This window comes from Vulpes lagopus, chromosome 19, assembly GCF_018345385.1.
Source record: "Vulpes lagopus strain Blue_001 chromosome 19, ASM1834538v1, whole genome shotgun sequence".
Classification (NCBI taxonomy): Eukaryota; Metazoa; Chordata; class Mammalia; order Carnivora; family Canidae; genus Vulpes; species Vulpes lagopus.
The window spans coordinates 39134202-39156492 of NC_054842.1; the positions used below are offsets into that span (position 1 = coordinate 39134202).

The 22291-nt window shown below is 36.8% G+C and overlaps 2 protein-coding genes across 9 annotated transcripts in view; one reads left to right on the top strand and one right to left on the bottom strand.

The window, feature by feature from the left end:
* TRPC1 (transient receptor potential cation channel subfamily C member 1) overlaps positions 1–21884 on the top strand; it is an 80542-nt gene extending 58658 nt beyond the window's left edge. For 7 of the 8 annotated variants that reach the window (XM_041734070.1, XM_041734074.1, XM_041734072.1 and 4 more), the window contains 4 exons: positions 4456–4631; positions 6076–6277; positions 6604–6798; positions 6910–8822. In XM_041734070.1, coding sequence (XP_041590004.1) covers positions 4456–4631; positions 6076–6277; positions 6604–6798; positions 6910–7137 — 801 coding nt within the window. In that variant the 3' untranslated portion in view covers positions 7138–8822. Of the gene's footprint in view, positions 1–4455; positions 4632–6075; positions 6278–6603; positions 6799–6909; positions 8823–11478; positions 11561–21605 lie in introns of those variants that run through there. The other variant, XR_005984582.1, reaches the window with a different exon arrangement.
* Positions 17622–22291, bottom strand: part of PCOLCE2 (procollagen C-endopeptidase enhancer 2) — a 64828-nt gene continuing 60158 nt past the window's right edge. Inside the window, exons 8-9 of the mRNA XM_041734077.1 lie at positions 21897–22064; positions 17622–19871 (exon numbers count right to left, since the gene is read on the bottom strand). Of these exons, the coding sequence (XP_041590011.1) occupies positions 19741–19871; positions 21897–22064 (299 nt within the window). The 3' untranslated portion in view covers positions 17622–19740. The remainder of the gene's footprint in view (positions 19872–21896; positions 22065–22291) is intronic.

A 22291-nucleotide genomic window follows, 5' to 3' on the forward strand; every position in this document is an offset into this window, starting at 1 on the left:
TCTACGTCTGCTATCTATTAGTTCTGTTACCCTGAACCATTCACTAAATCTCCCTGAGCTTCACTTTGTCACTTGGAAAAATAGAGATAATACTAGCCTTTCCCATCCTGCAATGTAAATAAGAATACACGATACCTCTTGGAAAATGGTAAAGAGTTGTATAAAAACCATATAAAAAGTAGTTCTGGGTGGCCTCAGTCAGTTAAGCGTCTGCCTTCAGCTCAGGTCATGATCCCGGAGTCCTGGAATTGAGCCCCAAGTTGGGCTTCCTCCTCAGCGGGGAGCCTGCTTCTCCCTCTGCCTTTGCCCCTCCCCCTGCTCATGCTCTTTCTCTCTCACTCAAGTAAATAAATAAAATCTGCTAAAAAATGTAGTTATGTGTTCAACATTTTAACTATAATTCTGGGCTCTGGAGCTTACTGACATTCCACCTGCTTTTAAAGACTGTTACAAGAGACAAACAGATATTGGTGTAAAGTGAAAAATAGTATTTTAGAAATTATAGACAACGTACTTTGAAGCATAACTAAGGCAGTGCCTGGAGAGAGTCTGGAAAGCTTCTGAAAGTGACATTTGATCTGGGCCTTGAAGGGTTGAGAAGCCTGGCTGGCAACATAGAGTTACCTGTACAAAAGCATCAAGTTATAAAAGCATGGTATGCTTAGACAAGACAGGATGTCTTTTGTACTTGGACAGTGGCAGTTGGAGAGATGAGGGTGAAAAAAATAGACTGCACTGGACTCTTGAACGCCTCTGTGCCAGAAATTTGAATATTATCACACATGCAAAGGAGGTTTTGAGTGTGAATGCTTGATCAGATAAAACTTTTAGACGGGATTGGGGGGAGGGGCGCCTGGGTGGCTCAGTCGGTTGGTTAAGCATCCAACTCTTGACTTCAGCTCAGGTCATGATCTCAGGCTCATGCTCAGCGAACCAGCCTGGGATTCTCTCTCCCTCTGCTCCTCCTTTCCACTTGAGCTTGCTCTCTCTCTCTCTCATAAATAAATAGATAAAATCTTTTTTTTTTTTTTAAGAACTTTTAGACCAGTAACTATGGCTTTTTCTGGATAAAGATTGGAAGGAGAATGACTAGAGATTGTCCTTATTATTGCTTCATTAGCAAGTTCTATAATTTAACACTTGATGTGAACCATAATGTTACCAGCTTTTGCCCTATCAGGCCTTTGGCATATTTTTGCTGTTCTATGCAGTGCTCTGTGTAGAGGGCTTTGCCTCTTTTAAAGTATTTCCTAAGGATAAATCTCTAGTAACATATCAGAAGATATGATCTTTATATTGCCTCAGTATTTTTTATTTTTTATTTTTATTTAAATTCAATTTGCCAACATATAACATCCAGTGCTCATCTCATGTGCCCTCCTTAATGCCCGTCACCCAGTTACCCCACCCCATCCTTACCTCCCCTTCTGCAATCCTTTGTTTGTTTCTCAGTTAGGAGTCTCCTGGTCTGTCTTCCTCTCTAATTTTTCTCTCAGTTTCCCCCTCTGCCTTAATATTTCTCTACAAAAGGATGTATTAATTTTTGATCTCACAAGCAGTATAAAAGCAGACTTTTCACCACATTCAGTAGCATTTGGTGCTAAGTTATCCTATCTTAGCAGTTTGCATTTGCATTTCCATTTTTCTGGTTATTAGGAAAGATGTATATATTTTTCTCTGTGTGTGCCAGTTTAACTCTGTGTAAACTTCAGTATCAGTATTTTAATTACCTTCTTCTTTTCATTTCCTAATTTTCCTATTTCTTGAGTAAGTAGTTTAAAATAAGTAAATGTAGTTTAAAATAAGTAAATGTTTTCAAAAGCATGATTATTATTTTTACAAATAAATAAGCCTCATAATCTGTCTCAGACTAAAATAGATTTACTGTTTTTAAATTTTACCTTTTACATGAATGTTTGGTTAGTGTGCTTTTTCAGTTAATACTTACCCCTGGGATATCCACTGTAACTACTTTTGATTCTTCCATCTTATGTAAACACTGATATCATGCTTTTAAAGAACAGGCCTTGAAAGTTCCTGTTTTTTTTTTTTTTTTTCATTAAATATTGTTCATCTTGATACTGAAGTTGAGTTATGCTTACTCTTTAAAACATAGTAATGAAAAAAAAAAATAAAAAAAATAAAACATAGTAATGTTAGGGACACCTGGGTGGCTCAGTCGGCTAAGTGTCAGACTCTTGATTTCAGCTCAGGTCATGATCTCAGGGTCATGGGATTGAGCCCTGTGTGGGCTTCTTGCTCAGATTCTCTCTCTGTCTCCTTTTGCCCTTCCCCTTGCTCACTATTTTTCTAAAGTAAATAAATAAATCTTTAAGAAAAAACTTTGTAGCTCACTCTCTTTCTAAAACAAATCTTTTAAAAAAACAGCTTAGTAATGTTAAATTACTTCTTCTTTTTTGGACTAAATTTTTAAAATTAAAATTATAACATCATACATGCCCTTCCCCTTGCTCACTATTTTTCTAAAGTAAATAAATAAATCTTTAAGAAAAAACTTTGTAGCTCACTCTCTTTCTAAAACAAATCTTTTAAAAAAACAGCTTAGTAATGTTAAATTACTTCTTCTTTTTTGGACTAAATTTTTAAAATTAAAATTATAACATCATACATGGTCATTCTTGGGAAACCCTGTTTACCTATAAATTTACTTACAGTGTCTGAATTTTCTTCAAAGGCAGTCTTTTTTAGTTATCTAAAGCAGGTACTCTATTCTTACTGTCCAACTTAAGTTCTCTGGTCTTATGGCATGGGTTTATCTAAGCCTCACAGATCGAATAAATTATTTCTTTTCCAAGGTGATTCAGTACAAAGCTATCATTAAGAAGGAAATGTTTCTTCTCTTTTTCACACATTTCAAGCTTACTGAATCTAAAAGTTCTCTATTTCTTCTCTCAGAATTTTGCAAGGGGAAGTGAGGGAAGCACAAGGCTTCTAACCTACCACATGGCCTAGTCAAATGTGCAACTCAGGCATATTGGACCTCTCCAGGGTTGCAGAGTCAAGGTCACCAGCTTGTGGTTTGCCTCAAAAATTTTAGCACACCTCTTCTACTTAATTAGCTGGCTCACTTTAGTGGGTTAGAGGAGTTTGCCTACTTGCTTGTCACTACCATTTTGTGTCATTGGTAAGTGGTGTGTATTATTTTGTCAGGTTTGAAGCAGTGAGAAATTTTATTTGAAGCTGAATTTAATTAACTTTATAAAATTGACTTGTAAATCTTGAGAAAAGATTATTTTTAAACACTATTTTTTAAACACTATTTTTTATATTGTAACAGTAATAAATGCATTTGGTAAAGAAAATTGCAAGGAAAAAAGTCTGCCTTCCAACCCCTAGTCCTATCTTCCATAGATACTCACTATTAACAGTTTCTTGTGTAAGCTTCCAGAACTTTCCTCTGCACATTAAAACCTGTCTGTATGAAAATATATATCTAATTTATCCTTTAAAAAATAGAAATGGGAGCTTATAATACTGTTCTCTACCCTGCGTTTTTGATTTAATATTTTATAGGCAGTTTTCTGTGCCAGCACATATAGATATACTTCATTCTTTCCAACAGTATTTAGGATGTTCTAATTTTTTTTGGTACCTCTAACAGTGCTGTAGTGAAAGTCCTTGTATATACATACATCTTTGTGTATTTCCTATCTATTGGCTAAATTCCAAGGCATAGAATTACTGGTCAAAAAGGTAATGTCAAATTATTCTTCAAATTTGTATGCTAATAATTTAAATATCAAGAATTTATGAAAAGTAACCTATTTTCCACATTTTTAGGGAGTGTTGGAGGACAATGAAATTAGGCTTGAAACAAGCTCCCGGATGCACTTCACAGGTTCACATTACAGTAGGGACCCAGGTACTAGACCCACTCATCTGGCTTGAACACATAACATTTTCTTATAATTGACCTAAAATGAAAGAAAATTGACCACCTTGGCAAAAGAGATTAAGGCAGTTCTAAAGGAGGAAATGCTGTCTTTTGGGAATTGGTTTAGAACTGGTCACAAAAATCAGATGAAATACTTTATGTCGTGATTTTATATTTGAAAATTTTAAGAAGCTATAAATATAAGCATTTCTTTCCCTTTAGGCTTGAGCAAAGAGTTTCCTTTTATTCCTTGCAAATTAGGCTTTTCTTAAATCTCCATGTCTATCTCTTAACTTCATCACAGCAATGTCCTCTGCACACCTGGTCCAGATTCAAGAAATGTGCCATCCAATACTCACAGTGCTGGCATGATTAGAGTGGCGTTTTGTTAGGCAAGGAGATTATGGATGTTTCAAAAGTACAGAACTATCTTACCCAGATGGAATAAAAAGAGTAGACTGTGGCATATGTTTGTTTTACTTTTATTGCCTGGTCATTTAATACTTAATATTTTGTTTTCCTGATAATTTTAACGAACACCTATATAATATATTCCACAGATTTCAATGGGACAGATGTTACAAGATTTTGGAAAATTTCTTGGGATGTTCCTTCTTGTTTTGTTTTCTTTCACAATTGGACTTACACAACTGTATGATAAAGGCTATACCCCAAAAGAACAGAAGGACTGTGTAGGCATCTTCTGTGAACAGCAAAGCAATGATACTTTCCATTCGTGAGTGTCTTCTAAAATTTTTAATAAGTATATTTCTCTCTATTGTGTTGTATATGAATTAGTACCTAGAGAAATAGAACCTCAAATTTTCTCTAAGACATTTTTTTTAATAAGAAATACTTATTTTTCATGAATCATTTGATAGTTAATCTTTATAGAAATAGAATCTCAAGTAAATGATAGGCCCAAAATATTACATTGTTTCCCCCACTACAGTCTGTTTTAACAGAGGAACTCTTGGCATTTTGCACATTGTATTTTGGGCAGGACAGTTTTCCTCCAGTCCTTTATATTGCAGGACATTTGGTGTATTTCTGCCCTTTACATAGTAAATGTCAGTAACAACTGTCCATCACTGTTACAGCCAAAGCAGTCTCTTGCATTTTCCACACTTAGTAGGAGGTCACTAGAATTGAGAATCATTAGAGTTTCATCAACAATTTTTTCTTCTAATTGGTCATATCATAAGAAATTGAACAATCAGTTGTGGGGCAGAGAAAATACCTCCGCTCATTGTAAAATAACATAATGGAGAAGAGGGTGTGGAATTACCCATTTGTTATATTTCTGCTATGTACCAACTCTTCTTTAGGTACTCATATGTCATCTTATTTAAGGAATAAAATTAAATGAGCAGTAAGTATTCATTTAACACCCTCTGTGTAACACACTGTTCAAAGTGCTGAGTGAATGAAGCACCAATGAATAAAACTACCTCATGGAGTTTCTATTATATTTTAGTGAGATGATAGAGGCAATAAAAAGAGAAATAAAATATATATTATGCAATAAAAGAGGCTAAGGAGACAAAGCTTGGGCCAGGGAGGTTATATGTGTGAGAGGGTACAGTTTTAGATAAGGAGACGGGAGGGCCTCACCGGAGATGACATTTAAGTAAAGAAGTCACGCTGATGGAGGATCAAGACCTGAAGAATATGGCTGGAGGAAGAATATTAGCAGATAAAGGGAATTGCAAAGGCAAATGCCCTGAGATGGGAGTGTGGTTGGCAAGTTCAGGGAAAAGCCAGGAGGTCAGTGTGAACGGGATGTAGTGAATCAGAGGGAAAGGTGTAGGAGATCTAGAACCTTACTGATACTTGTAAGGACTTTGGGCTACTGAGGTTGAGAGCCATTTGAAGTTTCTTCGCAGAGGAGTGATGGTGACATCTATCTAGGCATTAGCAGTATCTTAGAGGCTGTTTTGTTTAGAATAGAGAGGAGAGCAATAAGAGGTTAAACAAAAATAATTTATCCTCCTGTTGAGTCTGCCTCTTTGTTTAAGGGAAGGCATGTCTGTACTGTTGGGTTCAACCTCATTCATTTTATAAAGTATTCTTAGATTATCAATATTTTATTTACGGAATGCTACTATAAATGAATTCTTCATTTTTGCTAGTTAATTTCTTTAATTTTCTTTTAAACAGAAATGTAATTGTCTTTACAGGTTCATTGGCACTTGTTTTGCTTTGTTCTGGTATATTTTCTCCTTAGCACATGTGGCAATCTTTGTCACGAGATTTAGTTATGGAGAAGAATTGCAGTCCTTTGTTGGAGCGGTTATTGTTGGGACGTACAATGTCGTGGTAGTGATTGTGCTCACCAAGCTGCTGGTGGCAATGCTTCACAAAAGCTTCCAGTTGATAGCAGTAAGTGTTCATTCTTTCAAAGACTTTATATTCTTTCAGATCATACCAAATGTATGCAGTAGATAAGGCAACCAAAGATTATAAGAATTAGTATAATATTTAAATATAGATTTTTAAAATGTAAGTAATGTATTAACTGCAAATCTTGAACCAAATTTTTACCTACAAGGTGTGCAAACTTTTGGAGAGTTTAAAATTCTCTCTCTTTCCCTCTGTCCCCCTCTACCTCTCTCCCTTGCTCCTGCTCCTTCCGCCCTCCCCTCCGCGCACGTGTTTGTGTGTGTGTGATCATATTCTATTTTGCTTTTTCATGAATGTCTCAACAGAATCATGAAGACAAAGAATGGAAGTTTGCTCGAGCAAAGTTATGGCTTAGCTACTTTGATGACAAATGCACATTACCCCCACCTTTCAACATCATTCCTTCACCAAAGACTATATGCTACATGATTAGTAGCCTCAGTAAGTGGATTTGCTCTCATACATCAAAAGGCAAAGTTAAACGGCAAAACAGTTTAAAGGTAAGAAATTAAAATTGCAACTTTTTGTATCTGTGAATGTCTTTAAAAATCCACCTCATTTAAATGTGGTTTATACACATTGTTAGTACCATGTAATTGTTTGTTTTCAAGGAATGGAGAAATCTGAAGCAAAAGAGGGATGAGAACTACCAAAAAGTGATGTGCTGCTTAGTGCATCGTTATCTGACGTCCATGAGGCAGAAGATGCAGAGTACAGATCAGGCAACTGTGGAAAACCTAAATGAACTACGTCAAGATCTGTCAAAATTCCGAAATGAAATAAGGGATTTACTTGGCTTTCGGACTTCTAAATATGCTATGTTTTATCCAAGAAATTAACCATTTTCTAAACCATGGAGAGAATAATTTTCAGTACTAAACCTGAAAGACTGCATTTGCATAATTTGTGATTAAATCAATAAGGTATCTATTGAAATTAAAATGAAGAATTATGTAAAAGCCATTCTTTAAAATATTTATAGCATAAATATATTGTGTAAAATATGTATATAGAATTAGTTTTTTAAAATCCTCCGTTAGTAGCTTTTTGCCAAAACAGATTAAGTAGATAGATTTTGTTAGCATGTTGCTTGGTTTTCTAACTTGAACAGTGCTTTAAAGTTTTTTCTTTTTATGTTTAAGAAGGGCAGTTATAATTGTATACATTGCCAGAAGGTTTTGTAAAATGAAGATCAGCAGATGTAGGCTGATCTCCATTCATAGGACACATCTGAAATGTAGTAAGTCATGGTTTTTAAAATCTCTGTTTTAGGAGTTCACATGTAGTTCAGTATTTATTGTTCAGGAGTATAGTTTTATCTAAAATAGGTAATTTTTTTTTTTTATTTTGTTATACTCTTAAGTAACAAAGAAAAACCCCAATGGATATTTGAATCTGTTTATGTCTCTATAAATTTCAATTCACTTCAGTTTTTGTTATTGTAATATATTTACTTTTTCATGGTTGTAATCACTTTATATTTTTTATTTTGTTTTTTTCACTTAATAGTATTTTATATATACATTTCCATGTATTGATATAGTCCACATATTTAAATTTTTATAGAATTATATAGTTTTTGAAAAATATAGTTAGACTTTTCATTTTATAGCAATCGAGTATTTGAGTATGTTTATAGGTTTGCACAGGTACTTCACTAAGATTAGGCATTTGGTGGCTTTTCATTTTTCATTATCATGGTAGTGCTATAATTTTTTTCAGGTTGGAGTGACTGTTCATACTTATAAAGCTAATCCAAAATAAGGATTTTGAAGACACTTTATCATAAGTGGTCACAGCCTGCTTTGTTTTTGTAAACCCTGAAAGACCCTTTAATGCAAAGATTTATTTTATATTTGGACTAAGGTTCTTGAACTAATCTCCCAAAGTATTTTCCACAGAATTTAACATAGCTTCTATAAAAGTGACCTCTTGCTTATTTGTGGATCATTCTTGCTGCTTAAGATGAAAAGCCTTGATTTTTTTTAAATTGGAGAATAAAATATGTATTTAAATTTTTTTCCTGTGTTCATGTAAGGGACGTAGTTTAAAAAGTTACACAGACTATTGCTTATATTTTCTTGCAGCATTTCCTGTTAAAAGGTGGTTAGATATATAATTATCTTCTTAACTGAATTTCAGATGGTCTTAAGGCCACAGGGTGCAGGTAACCCTTGGTCTGTAAGCACCACTGATCCAGGGATCATTGGCTAAATATATTGGTATTGTGCTTCATCTTGCTTTTTACTTTTTATTTTTTAATTTCCAAATTGTAAGTGTTCCCTCTTTGGGGCAAATTCTTATAAAAATGTTTATTGTAAAGTTATATATTTTGTCTACAATGGGATTATGCACTTCCCAATTGGGATTTTACATCAGGATTTTTAGTCATTCTAAAAAATACCTAATTATTAAATCAAAATATTTATAGAGTGCCTACTGTATGCATGAGTTACTTATGAGGTATATTTTGAATGACAGCATATTGTAAGAAAAAAGGTAAATAAAACTTGATATTAGATTATAAATTGGCATAGTCTGTTTATTGGATTATCATATACTTTTATACTTTTTTGTTGAAATATCATTCACCTAGCATAAAATTCACTATTTTAAAATGTATAATTCGGTGTTTTGTTTTTTTTTTAAATCATGGGGAGAAAGGTCTCAAATGTAAAACATATCAACATCAGACCCCTTTGTGCTCCTTTCCACCTCCAGTGGCAATCATATTGAAATCTTTTAGCTATTTCTTACATTTATAAATGCCATATTTTGAAATAATATGTTCACACAAAGACCTGTATGTGAACATTTATAGCAACTTTCTCCATGATCCCAAACCAGATCACTGAGAACAACCAAATGTCCATCAAGTGGTGAATGGATAAACAAATGTACATCCATACAGTGGATATTTATTTAGTCAGTAATCCAGAATTGCATCAGAGTTCAGGCAGAGAAGCAGAACTGCCAGGATATTTGTAGGCATGTGTGTGTGTTTGCATAGTGATTTGTTTACAGGGATTTGCTATTCCACAATTGGGGTTGGTAAAGCATCTATCTCTGTGAGGCTGCTGTTTCTGCACCTAATGTAGAGCTCACAGGGTAGACAATTAGGAAGGAACAGTAGATGTAAAGTGGAAGAAACAAGAAGAACAAAGCTGGAACCCAGGAGGATGATGGACACCTATGTGACTCTTCATGGGCTCAAACTTGGATAATTAGATGTATCGTGTGTGAAAAGTTACCTTTTGTCAGGTTGCTAAACACACACTTGACCTCGGAGTTGAAGAAGCTTTGAAGGAAGATCCTAGGAAAGGTAGGACAACATAGACCACACTGCTGCCCCATCCCAAAAGTTGAGCCAGCAGATAAGTTATACCCCATATGAGCTACAAAAGTGCCTGCATAGAAATTAAGATGGCTGCTGCTTCATGTCTGCCCTCCAAATTTCACACTGAACTGTGTCTTGTGGCTCATCCTATATAAGGAAGGAAATCCTGGGAAACAAAACAGCCTACCCAAGTTGGCCCAAGAACAAACTACAGATCTATGCTATAACAGACGAATCTTAAAAGTATCACACTAAATGAGGAAGCTCATCACGAAAGGCTACATGCTGTATGATTATACAACATTCTAGGAAAGAGAACTATGGAAACTGAAATCTAATCATTGGTTACTAAGATCTGGTGGGAGGAGAAGATTGATGGTACAATTAGTCAAACACTCAAAAAGGGTAAATTTTAATGAATAGAAATTATGCTTCATTAACCTGACAAAAATACATAAGGCTACAACTTACTAAAATAAGAAAATAACAGTAGACTTACAGCTCAGCATCATTCCAAAAGAAAACAGTGCTTGAATATGCAAATTAGTAGCCCATCATTAACAACACAGTGGTGTGAAGTATGGTTATAAATACCAAGATAAATTATTCTGTACTACTTTTTCTTTTTTCTTTTTTTTTTGTTTTTTTTTGTACTACTTTTTCAAAATAATTTTGGCTATTCTAGCTTCTTTCTTTTTCATCTAAGTTTTGGAACCTGCCTATAAATAAACTGAAAGAGTTAGTTGGGATTTTTATTGGAATTGCATTGACACTGAAATTTTTGTTTTCCTCAGAAAATACATTTATAAAATCTAAGCAGGCTGAGGTTATAGGTAGGCCCTGAGGAGTAAACCAATTGGGTCTAATTATTCAGATTACACTAAGAAAATATTAATGGTACCAGGGATACGGCTGCCCTGAATTTCTCATTTGTAATTTAATTTGTTAGCTCTTTGGCATCACTGTCCTATTCATAAACATGTGTTTCTTGAAGATAGACTTAGAAGAATTACCAGTTATAGCGTTCCTCTTCATTTGATAATATCACATTGTTTTCTTGCTCCCCTTGTCCTCATTATGAAATACTTTGATATGGCCATTCAAAATTAGGAAAAATTTAATGTGCTACCTACATGCTTTAAAAATAACCATCTTCAGGCGACATGATTTCTGATGTAAATTAGGTTACAGTAATAGAAGAGGCAAAACAGCAGGTTTATGTAGGAGGTAAGCATATGTTTAAAAAAAGAACTGTTTCAGCCAAATGATAGGTAAACTCTATTTTCTTCATTCTGCAGTCTTGAGTTTCCTGTGTATTTGTGTCTGTGTCTTGGTCTCTCTTTTCATTAGAAAGGCTAGTTAATCCATTTTTCAATTTTAGGCAGATTATTCTTATTCAAAGACAATAAAAATTATCAGGTGCTATTGGAAAAGAATTTTGAGGAGGAAAGTACTAGGCTCAGTAACTCATCTAAAATTTTAATAAATTTTGTGAGGCTATTTTAATGTTTTAAATTTAAAAAATTTTAAAACTCATCCATCCCCATTTAATATTTCAGTGGAAATAGCAAACAATGACTACATTTTCTATAATGATTGTTTTAATGCAGAGTCTTTCTTTTTTTTGAAGTTAGAAAACTAGGCCAAAACAGTTCTCTCAGTGTTGGTGGTGAATGGCACAAATTTGTTGAATGAAAATTTAGCATTATTTACTTGTGTAAATATCCTAGAACTGATGTCCAGTCAGACACATATCTAACAGTTTTTGTGCTCTAGAACCTATTTTGTCATATCAGATTGGAAGAAAACTTAGATTACCTACTTCAACCTTCTCATTTTATAGGTGAGAAAGTCACATTTGAAGTAATTTGTTCACGACTGAATCATGACTGACTTGAGAGCCTGAACTCAATTTGTTGTATCAGGTAAGATATATTCCAAAGCTTTACTTTTTTTTTTTTTTAATAAATTAATTTTTATTGGTGTTCAATTTACCAACATACAGAATAACACCCAGTGCTCATCCCATCAAGTGTCCCCCTCAGTGCCCGTCACCCATTCCCCTCCAACACCCGCCCTCCTCCCCTTCCCACCACCCCTAGTTCGTTTCCCAGAGTTAGGAGTCTTTATGTTCTGTCTCCCTTCCTGTTATTTCCCACACATTTCTTCTCCCTTCCCTTATATTCCCTTTCACTATTATTTATATTCCCCAAATGAATGAGAACATACACTGTTTGTCCTTCTCCGATTGACTTACTGCACTCAGCATAATACCCTCCAGTTCCATCCACGTTGAAGCAAATGGTGGGTATTTGTCGTTTCTAATGGCTGAGTAATATTCCATTGTATACAGAGACCACATCTTCTTTATCCATTCATCTTTCGATGGACACCGAGGCTCCTTCCACAGTTTGGCTATTGTCAAAGCTTTACTTTTTTAAATTAATTTCTCATTGTCAGTTCATCTTTGTCAGAGAACAGAACTGAAGATGCCTAGTTCTTGCTTTTCCAGATGAATTGTTTATTAAAGTCTTCACTTATGACCAAGGACAGAAGCAGACCAGTGAGATGAACAAGATATAAGAGGAAAAAGGGGGAGAGTGAGGGTAGTAAACAAATAGAAAATCAGGAGTCAGTCTCAAAAAAAATAACAAGCCAGGCCATGGAGGGACCAAGGGTTTAGAATGGAGACACTGGTTGATTATTTTTTCTATATTTCTATGCCACTTTATAACCTGATCAACTTGGTTATTCAAGGATCTAGAAACAATTTAAGACCTCTCTAAGGGATCTCAGAAAGGATCCAATTCATTAAGGAGACTAAAGTTCTCTCACTCGTAGGACACTGTGAGGGAGAATCCAAGTCTTTGCCTTGTCTAGGAGTCTAACATTAATTTCTTGTTTGTAAGATAAATTAACCAGCTGTATGAAAGTGTGTAAGTTTTCTTAATATACTTCTGTACTCGAAAGCTCTATCTCACTGTTTAAATGTAACTCAGTCTTAATATCAGAATGCCATGGTAATATCCTTCAAGTAAAAGATAACATTTCAAAGTTATAATCAGATTTTAGCCTTTTAAGATCTAATTGTTGACTTTGTTTTTTGGAGGAAGAAGCAAATTACAAAAACAAAGTAGAAGTCTAGTTTTCAAAATGTTTTTAATTGAAGAATAGCAGACATAGCGTTACATTAGTTTCTGGTGTACAACATAGTGATTCAACAAGTCTATTCATTATGCTGTGCTCACCACAAGGGTAGCTACCATCTGTCACCATGCAACACTATTACAGTACCATTGATTATGTTCCCCGTGCTGCACCTTTCATCCCCATGACTTAAAAGTTAGGATTTTAAATAACAACTTTAAAATTATCCAGAACAAGGACCCCTGGGTGGCTCAGCGGTTGAGCATCTGTCTTTGGCTCAGGGCATGATCCCGGGGTCCAGGATCAAGTCCCTCATTGGGATCCCTGCGAGGAGCCCGCTTCTCCCTCTGCATGTGTCTCTGCCTCTCATTTTCTATGTCTCTCATGAGGAAAAAAAAAAAAAAAACTAAAATAAATAAATAAAATAAAATAAAATAAAATTATCCAGAACAAATTTCTATGTATGTCCCAGAGCTACTGTGTCTGAATACCCAATTCTGTACATCCACGTGTATTCCCATACTTATACATCCTTAGACTCTATGTTAAAAAGAGGCTTAGTGTGTAAGTAATGACCCTCACATATTTAATTCAAGATGCTTAATTATAAAAGATTTTTAAAAATGTAATATTTTGTCCTTAGGTGAGGGCATATATATATATGCCATATATATATATATATATTCCATATATATATATATGGAAAAAGGGGGAGAGTTTTAGTTGCACCTCAGACTCCCTGACATTGCATATATATATAGGGCCAACTTGTGAAAGTCTGTTAACTCTAACCACTTACCTGCAGATTTTTTTTTTTAAAGATTTTATTTATTTATTCATGAGAGACACAGAGAGAGAGGCAGAGGGAGAGGCAGGCTCCTCCCTGGGAGCCTGATGTGGGGCTCAACCCCAGGACCCCGGGATCACAATCTGAGCCAAAGACAGACGCTCAACCCGAGTCACCCAGGCACCCCTTACCTCAGGTTTTTTTTTTTTGGCTCTTCTATTTGAATGATCATATCATCTTTGCATTATAAAAGTCATTTCTTCCTGTCCAATATCATTTATTTCTTTTTCTTTCCTTACTACATTAACTAGACCCACTGGTGCAATTTTAATAGAAATGTTGACCTCAGGCATTTTTGTTTTATTGCTGATATTTAAATGCTTTCAATATATCACCATTTGCTGCAGGGTTGTGGGGTTTGTTTTTGTTTTTGTCAGCTTAAGGAAGCCCTCATCCATCTTTAGTTTCCTGAAGTCTTATTTTGTCATCAGGAAATGTTGAATTATACCAAATGCTTTTCTGCATTATTAAGATCAAGTGATTTTTCTTCTTTAATGTATTGCAAATAGGGCTTCACAGAAACTTTCCCCATTCTGTTAAGAGCTGACCTTTGTTTGACTCCCGTTTAGTTTACCTCATCATCTGATATCACAGTATGTCTACTATGTCGCTAGGCAAACTTGCTTGTAGTATACATGAGCCCTGATTGGTAAATTGCTTTGGATTGTGAGGAACTCATAATTGAACTATAAATACCTGATGGGGAGCCACAGCTTTGGCTCTTCCTGAGTGTGTAACTCTTATAATGAGGGATGTCATATATGAGGAATCTGGAAGCTATGCCTATGGAGTTAATACAAAAGATCCTGGTTTCCAAGGAGATGTGAACTTTAGGTTGGAATGTCTGCACCCACCTGACACGAATGGAATCTCCTGGCATCTGAGACATTATCTAGGAAGGCCAAAGAAAGCAGCTCACGGATGGCTGTGTGCACTGCTGCCTGCTGCTACAACCCCTACAGTAGAAAGTCTGGCCCTATCCAGTCAAGCTTTGGTCCTTGTGCTACTATTTTCTGGGGATAATAGTAGCGAGAGCAGCCTAGGGTGCTCATGAGCCTGAATGTTTAGTTGCACCTCAGACCTCCTGACATTGCAGATCTATTAATGCAATGAAGTATGCACATTGATTTTCTGATGTTAAATCAATCATGCATTTCTGGGATAAATCCAACTTGATCATGACCTAGTTTGTTTGTTGGGTTTTGTCTGATAATTATTTTGTTTTTGCACCTGTGTTCATGAATGAATTCAGACTAGATCCTATGTTTGCTAAAGTTTTGGTATTGAGATTACACTCATCTCATAAAAAGAATAGCCGAATGTGACTTCTTTAATCTCATAAAAAGAATAGCCGAATGTGACTTCTTTATTTATACTCTGGAATACTATGTGTTAGATTGGCAGTGTTTGTCCCTTAGATATTTGGGAGATCTTCCAAGTCAAACTATCTGGACCTGGCCTTTTATTTGAAGAAAGAGTTGTAATTACTGTTTGAATTTCTTTAATGGTTGTAGGACTATTTAGGAATCCTGTTTCTACTCGAGTCTGAGTTGCAGTTTGGCCACTTCATCTAAGTTTTCAAATCTATTTATGAAAAGTGGTTCATAAAGTCCTTTTATTAAGGTCCTTTTATTTTTAAGATTCTATAACAACAAGAGTAACTTTTATTCCCAAATTGTTTTCTTGTTTTTTTTTTTAACTTCATGCTTAGTCTCCAAAGACAAGATGCTTTAACCACTGAGCCACCCAGGCATCCCTATAATTTCCTTTTGATCATAAGTTATTTAAAAGCACATTTCTCAATTCCTACCATCAGGGTTTTTTGTTTGTTTGTTTTTGGTTTTTTTTTTTTTTTTTTTTTTGGTAAGGATTTTATTTGAGAGAAAGAGAGCATGTATATGTGAGGGGTGGGGTGGGGGGAGGAAGAGGGAGAAGTAGGCTCCCCACTGAGCAGAGAGCCCAACACGGAGCTGGATCCCAGGACCCTGAGATCATGACCTGAGCTGCAGGCAGCCGTTTAACCAGCTGAGCCACCCAGACACCCCATCCAGCTGAAACACCTCATTTTTTTTTTTTACTGTTATTTACTTCTTAATTTCTAACTACTCATTGTTTTTAGAGAAGGATTTCCATAGGATACTAGTGCTTTGAAATTTGTTGAAATTTGTTTGATGGTACAGTAAGTGGGGAAGTTTTGTGATTGTTCCATATTGAGATTAAAAATGTGCTTTTGGTTTTGTTCCATACTTATCCATCAGGTAAATCTAGTCAACTGTGTGGTTCAAATCTTCAATATCTTTATTGGTCTTTCTTTTAAATCTGCCAATTCCTGAGATAAATATGTTTAAATCTCCCACTATGATGATAAACTTAATTTCCATTTATACTATGCCAGATTTAGTTATGTATTTTGAAGGACATTAGAAGCTGAATGCAAATTTTAGAATTATTATTATCTGTTAATTCTCATCTTGAGTAATGCCTGGAAGTCTGTTTTTTTTCCCAATATTAATAAGGCCACATCAGTTTTGTTTTGGTTAGTATTTGCCTGGTATGTTTATCTTTTTCTATCCTTTCCCTCTCAGGTTTTCTGTGTCCTTATGTTTTAGATGTCTCTTTTAAATCACATATAGTTAAATTTTGTTTTTCTAATCCGGTCTGATAATTTTTGAGTTTTAACTCAAGTATGTAGTGACATATATTGAAATTATTGATACATGTGGATTTTTATCAAATTTTGTGATAATTTCCCTGATTTCACTTTAATTTTTCACCTTTTGTTCTATTTTTACAATTTCAGGCCATATTCTTTTATAGGTACCCTAGATATTTTAATGGAAAGGCGTAAGTTATCAGTATTCTAAATTAATATTTTTATCCTTCCCTCTCTCAATATAAGGGCCTTAGAACACTTAGGACAAGCTCCTCCCCCTCCCACCTTCTTCAAGTGTTTTCTACTTGAATTTACTTTTTGTTTTTCGCAGATTTGTTTGCACTTACATAGATATGTCCATGAATTCAAGCCAAAGTAGTTTCTGCTTATTATTACTTAACTCACATTAGAACTACTAATCTGCAGCTGTTTTATTTAATTAATTAATTTGAGAGAGAACTCAAGAGAGTAAGGGGGGAGAGACAGGGAAGAGGGAGAGAGAATCCCAAGCAGAGCCCATGCTGAGTGCGGAGCCTGACTTGGGACTTAATCTCAGGACCCTGGGATAATGACCTGAGCCGAAACCAAGAGTCCCATGCTCAACTGACTGCACTATACAGGTGCCCCTGTAGCTGTCTTAGTTTAAGGCTTTTCTTTAAAGAAGGTTTTTGTTATTAGTTTATTTCACTAAAGCAGTCCAGAAGATATAATGGGAGCCTGACAGCACTTTTGTACAGAAAGATAAAAAGAAGGTAAATTTCTTTAAGATTAACCTTCTTCTTTTTTTTTTTTTTTAAAGATTCTATTTATTCATGAGAGACACAAAGAGAGAGAAAGAGAGAGAGAGAGAGAAAGAGAGAGAGAGAAAGGCAGAGACATAGGCAGAGGGCTCCATGCAGGGAGCCGACACAGGGCTCGATCCTGGGACTCTGGGACCACGCCCTGAGCCGAAGGCAAACCCTCAACCACTGAGCCACCCGGGCATTCCTAAGATTAACCTTTGAGTAAATAAGTAATATACTAGAATTTAAAATTTGAGAACTTTGCAAGATTCAGATATTTTTGTTATAGGAATTGAGTTCAAAGGATAAATATTAAGCTAGCAGGACCCCTGGAAACACATAAGAGAGCCTGAAAATGTTTTATGATATATTAATATAGTCACCCATTTGTTCATTATGTGTTTGATTCCCCAAGTACAAGTACTAAAAACAAAAACAAAACTTAGGCAATTATACTGTAAAAAAAAATTTTTTTTAAGAAATAATTTCTAAAAGAGAAGTAATTCCCAGAAGTCATCTAGTCTAACTCCTTCAATTTATGACTAAAGAAACTCAAGTTCAGTCAAAATAAAAATGATTTATTAAACAAGAAAGAAATTAAGAAATGGTTATTGGACAAAAAAGCAGTATCAGTATTCAGCTTACCTCTGTTTTGAATAATTGAATTAAAAGACAAACTGGTGCCATATGTTATCAACCACTAATTCCCTCAATAGTTCAAAGTCCTGTGTCAGCGATGTCAATGGTATAAATAGTTTGGATTACTTTTCCCAATTTTAACCTCCATTGTGACTCTGGCACCCACCCAGAAACCAATGGAAGTCTTTCTGCTGGTAATGCAGGAGGCTGACGGCAGCAAGCATGCTGCCTCTAATGCACCAATTAGAGGAGGAGAATACAATGATTTTTTTTTTAAAGTAATCTCCACACCACACAGGGGCTCAAACTCATTTCCCCAAGATCAAGAGTCACTGAGCAGCCAGATGCCCCAAAATACTAAAATCTTTGGTAATCACTCCAAAGTCTCATAACATGTATTCTTGAAAGGGACTCACTTGCCTTGAGAAGGTTAGAATCAATCTGGATTCCATAGTTATATCCTGACTGGGCACAGCTGTGAAGTCCAGATGGTTCTGAGAGCCTTTCTAAAAGGTGGCGCTGGCCAGTAAAGCCACCCACCAACTTCTGTGGTTGATCCTCTTTCTCAGCCAGTGAATTATCTGGGACTGATGGGCAGCCCAGTGGGAGAGGTTAGGAAGGATTCCCGACCCCAGCACTGGCCCACACTCATTGTTTGCTTAGGCTCACTCAGCTGCCAAAACAGAGGCATTCTTCCTCTTGAATTTTTTTTTCCTCTTGAATGTCCAGTCACTTCTAGGGCCGGGAGTACTGCTTTTACCCAAAAGATTATTTTTCTTATTTCTAAAACTTTAGTTCTACCATGAGAGATCTTGTGATCCAAGCATCTGTTCATCCCTGATGCCCTTGCTACTCTCAGAGGGCGACAGTGGGTCCCTCTTGCACAGCTCCTGCCTGGCAACATCCTACAGGCTGGCCCCCCCTGTGTCGGGTACAGCTGCCTGTTCAACAGCGGTGTGCAAAGGAGGGGCGTTCTTTCACTGCTCTTCCCCTCCTGAGCGAAAACAGATTTTTCGAAGGCAATTGCAGAAAGCATCCTACCTGACGCACCCTGATCCAGGTAACTGGGGATGAACAGGACAGAGGCATCCAGATTCACTTCTAATTTTTCAAGTCCTGTAAAATGACCAATTAGGATTTGGGCTGCAAAGGAAAACAAAAACCAAACGCTGCCAAGTCGAGATAAGAAGGTTTACCTCTGGGGCAGAGAGGGCCTCTTCTAGTGGCAGTGAGGGACTGGGTGGCAGTCAGGACTTCGGAGCTTAATTGTCAGCTCTGTCTCTTGGGAGATGTGTTTTCTCGACAAGTCACTGAATATATCTGAGCTTCAATTTCTGTTACAAAATAAAGGAGTTGAACTAGATTCCGAGGGACGCCATTCTAACTCTGACATTCTCTGGTTCTACAGAGAGTTATAGTCTACTTACATTACGGATCCACTTAGTCCCTGAAGTTCTTTGGAATGCTCTCTCAGCAAAGTGCAAATTGATACCAAACCGCTATGTAAAAAGCAAGGAATATTCCTTTTACAGTGTCCCATCTTCTATAAAAGCAAGTTAACTGGCTGTTATCTAATCATTTAAAAATATTTTATTAAAGCATGGACTTAAAAAAAAATGCAAGAGAAGACTGTAATACCCCAGAGCAAACGCTGGAAGGTAAAACAAATATCACTATAAATATTGCACTTATAAAATCTCTTTTTTACATCTTCACACAACTTGTCTCTAAAATACCCTTTCACAGAGATGTATTAATAAACTGCTTCCAAACTGCCAACGCTCAATACATTCCGTTTCCTGTGGCCGTACCAAGCTTGCAGGCTCTCAATCACCTGTCTGCTCCTCTCCGCGCAGCCCTGGAACTTCCATCAGCGAGAGCCGAGCTCTCGTACCTACATCGTGTGAAGAGTAAATCTTTCTGAATGCTCAAGATTTGATATTGTAAGATTTGGTTTTGTTTTTTTTTTCTACTGAGAAAAATAGAAATCTTTCAAAGGCAATGACAGAAGGCAGCTTATATTGACACAGTTCACTGTTAACATTGCTTGTTTTTCAAGGCATCCAGGAGCTTCTGATTCTTGGTCTTGAACATCATGATAAAGCTGTTTGGCATGATTTTGCCTCGCCCATCTTCACTCACTTGGCCCATAATAATGTAATTCAGACCTAAGAAAAAAGAACATGAGTTAACTTTCTTCTCTGTGAGTATTGTTTGAAACAACATAGACAATAACCCACCTCTAGATAAATGATCCATAAGTGGTATCATTATACATTTAGTCTGTTCAGGATAAAATCTGGTGTAAGCCTCTCATCAGAAAAAATCTAAATTCACATAAGTAACATGTTCCAGCCCTGCCAACTCGAGGAAGATGGACGAATGATGAGATCCGGTGACGCCCTGCTCTGCAGTGCCGCGGGCCTGGCGTGTTTACTGCGTGTCTGCGGGGCAGGAGGCACTGTGTTCATGTGGAAGGCTGTCCTTCCTCGAGGGGCCTTCATGCTCCCTGACACACCATCCTCAGATGGGCCCTCACGGTCCCATAATGCTTCCGGATTTCCCAGGCGTTTGGCAACTAATGATCCACTGTCTTCGGTTGCTGTAGTCAACTTGAACATTTTTCAACATCTCAAGCATTTATACCACAGAAGTTTCTTGAGGACATGGATGCGTCATGTATTCCTTTACATTCTCAGTTTCCTTGCAAAAAGTAGGTCCTAAAAAGTATTTCTATCAGATACACAGTTTTTTGTAAACAGTGAGTATGGGCTAAGTTGGGCCTAGATTGGGAGCTAAGCTGAGGTATGTTGGGTTCAAATCTGAGGACTTACACGGCCTGAGAACAATGTCATAAAAGAAGAGCGTATTACCACCTCCTGTATTCTCCCTCCTTCCTGTGGTCATAGGAGAAATATGTGCGTCCTTTCGCTCTGGCATAGTCCTTCCTCTGTGGGCTAACATTGTCCTCACAGTGATCTTGAGCCTGCACAAACTTAGAGGGCTGTGCAAGTGCACATCTTCTCAAGGCTGGACGCTGGCATCGTGATGACACCCTACAGTAAGTAACTACATGCATTACTAGCTGCTCCTGGCAGTTCTGGGGAGAACTGTGATCTTTTACAGAGCCTTTGCTATTCCCTCTGAAGATTCAACGTGAAGCTGCTAGCCTCCAGACTTTTCTGAACAATCTGAATTCATAGTAAGGCTTTCTTGAAATGAATATTCTCTGCCTCTCTCTCTCTCTTTGAGGTGTGTGTGTGTGTGTGTGTTGGTTTGGTTGTGGGAGATGTCTGTAGCAAGACTGAGGAAAGGACTGCGTGGAGACGGGATAGAGAAATCATGGTATATCACACAGTGGAGTACCAGGCACTGTTAGCATTCCAGAGAGAGAGATCTACACTTGCTGCTTATGGGACGATGTCTACACACGCATCACGTGGGGAAAATTGTAGTAGAATATGTATAGCATGATCTCATTTGTCTAAGGGTGTATGTGTGTGCTTTCTATAGACAGAAACTTTCTAGAAGGAACTTTTCATGGTACCTCTGTGGAAAGGGAAAGGGCTTCACTTTTTATTTTCTATCCTTTACTCAAAGTTTTTTTAAAAAAAACCACATTACATATATTACTTTTATAAGTTAAAGAACTTGTTAAAAAAAAATCATGTGCCTCTGGCTCTGGACGTTTTTCCCCCTTATTTAAACTTCATTTTTCCATAATTTCTCTTGAACTGATTTCCATATGTGGATTTAATGATTCTTTATCTGCAAATGATTCCGCAACAGATATCCCTCTTTTCTGAATTTCGGCTCTGAATTTCCTGTTCCTTGCGGGATATTTTCCTCTAAAATTGTACTGGCACCTGACATCTGGTAACTGACCGTCTCTCTCTCCCCAGACCTGCTCTTTCTGTGTCTCTTCCCCACCGGTGCAGCTGCAAGTGCTTCCTGGACTCATTCAGCATCTCATCTTCGGCCACAAGTTACAAGAACTGGGTCGAGAGCCCAATTCAGCCCGACTCCAAAGGCCTTCCTTTCTACACCATAAGTGGGCAACAGATTAACCTTGATTTTACTTCCCTTGCCTAGCCAGGGCATGGAAAGATCCAGGACTTGCTGCAGCTCGCTCTCATTCCCTTCCTTGAGCTTCCCTAGAAGGAAGACTAACGTTTTCCCTCCTCCTTACTTACCTCTTCTGAGGAGCGGGCACTGCTTGCAGACCACGATGACCTTGGCACTCATGTTCTTGCCAGCCTGCTGAATTGCCAAATTTCCCTCTTTATAGATGTTGATGATAGAGACTGTGGCATGCAAACTCCCACCTCGGGTGACAGTTGTGATCACAGTGCCAGCCAACACTGCAGAAGAAAACATTTGGAAATAATATGACAGGGAAGGCAAATGTCAGAACTGAAAATAATTTGACATTCTTCTAAGTTTCAGATAGGGAACATTTTAATGTTCAAGAGAAGGCCCTAACAGAGCAATCGGGTTTGACTGTGCACATTTGTCACCAAAATTCAGGTTGAAAAAAAGAGGCCATGGAGCCATAATGCTACCCAGGTTGTTAGGTGTTGATGCCTAG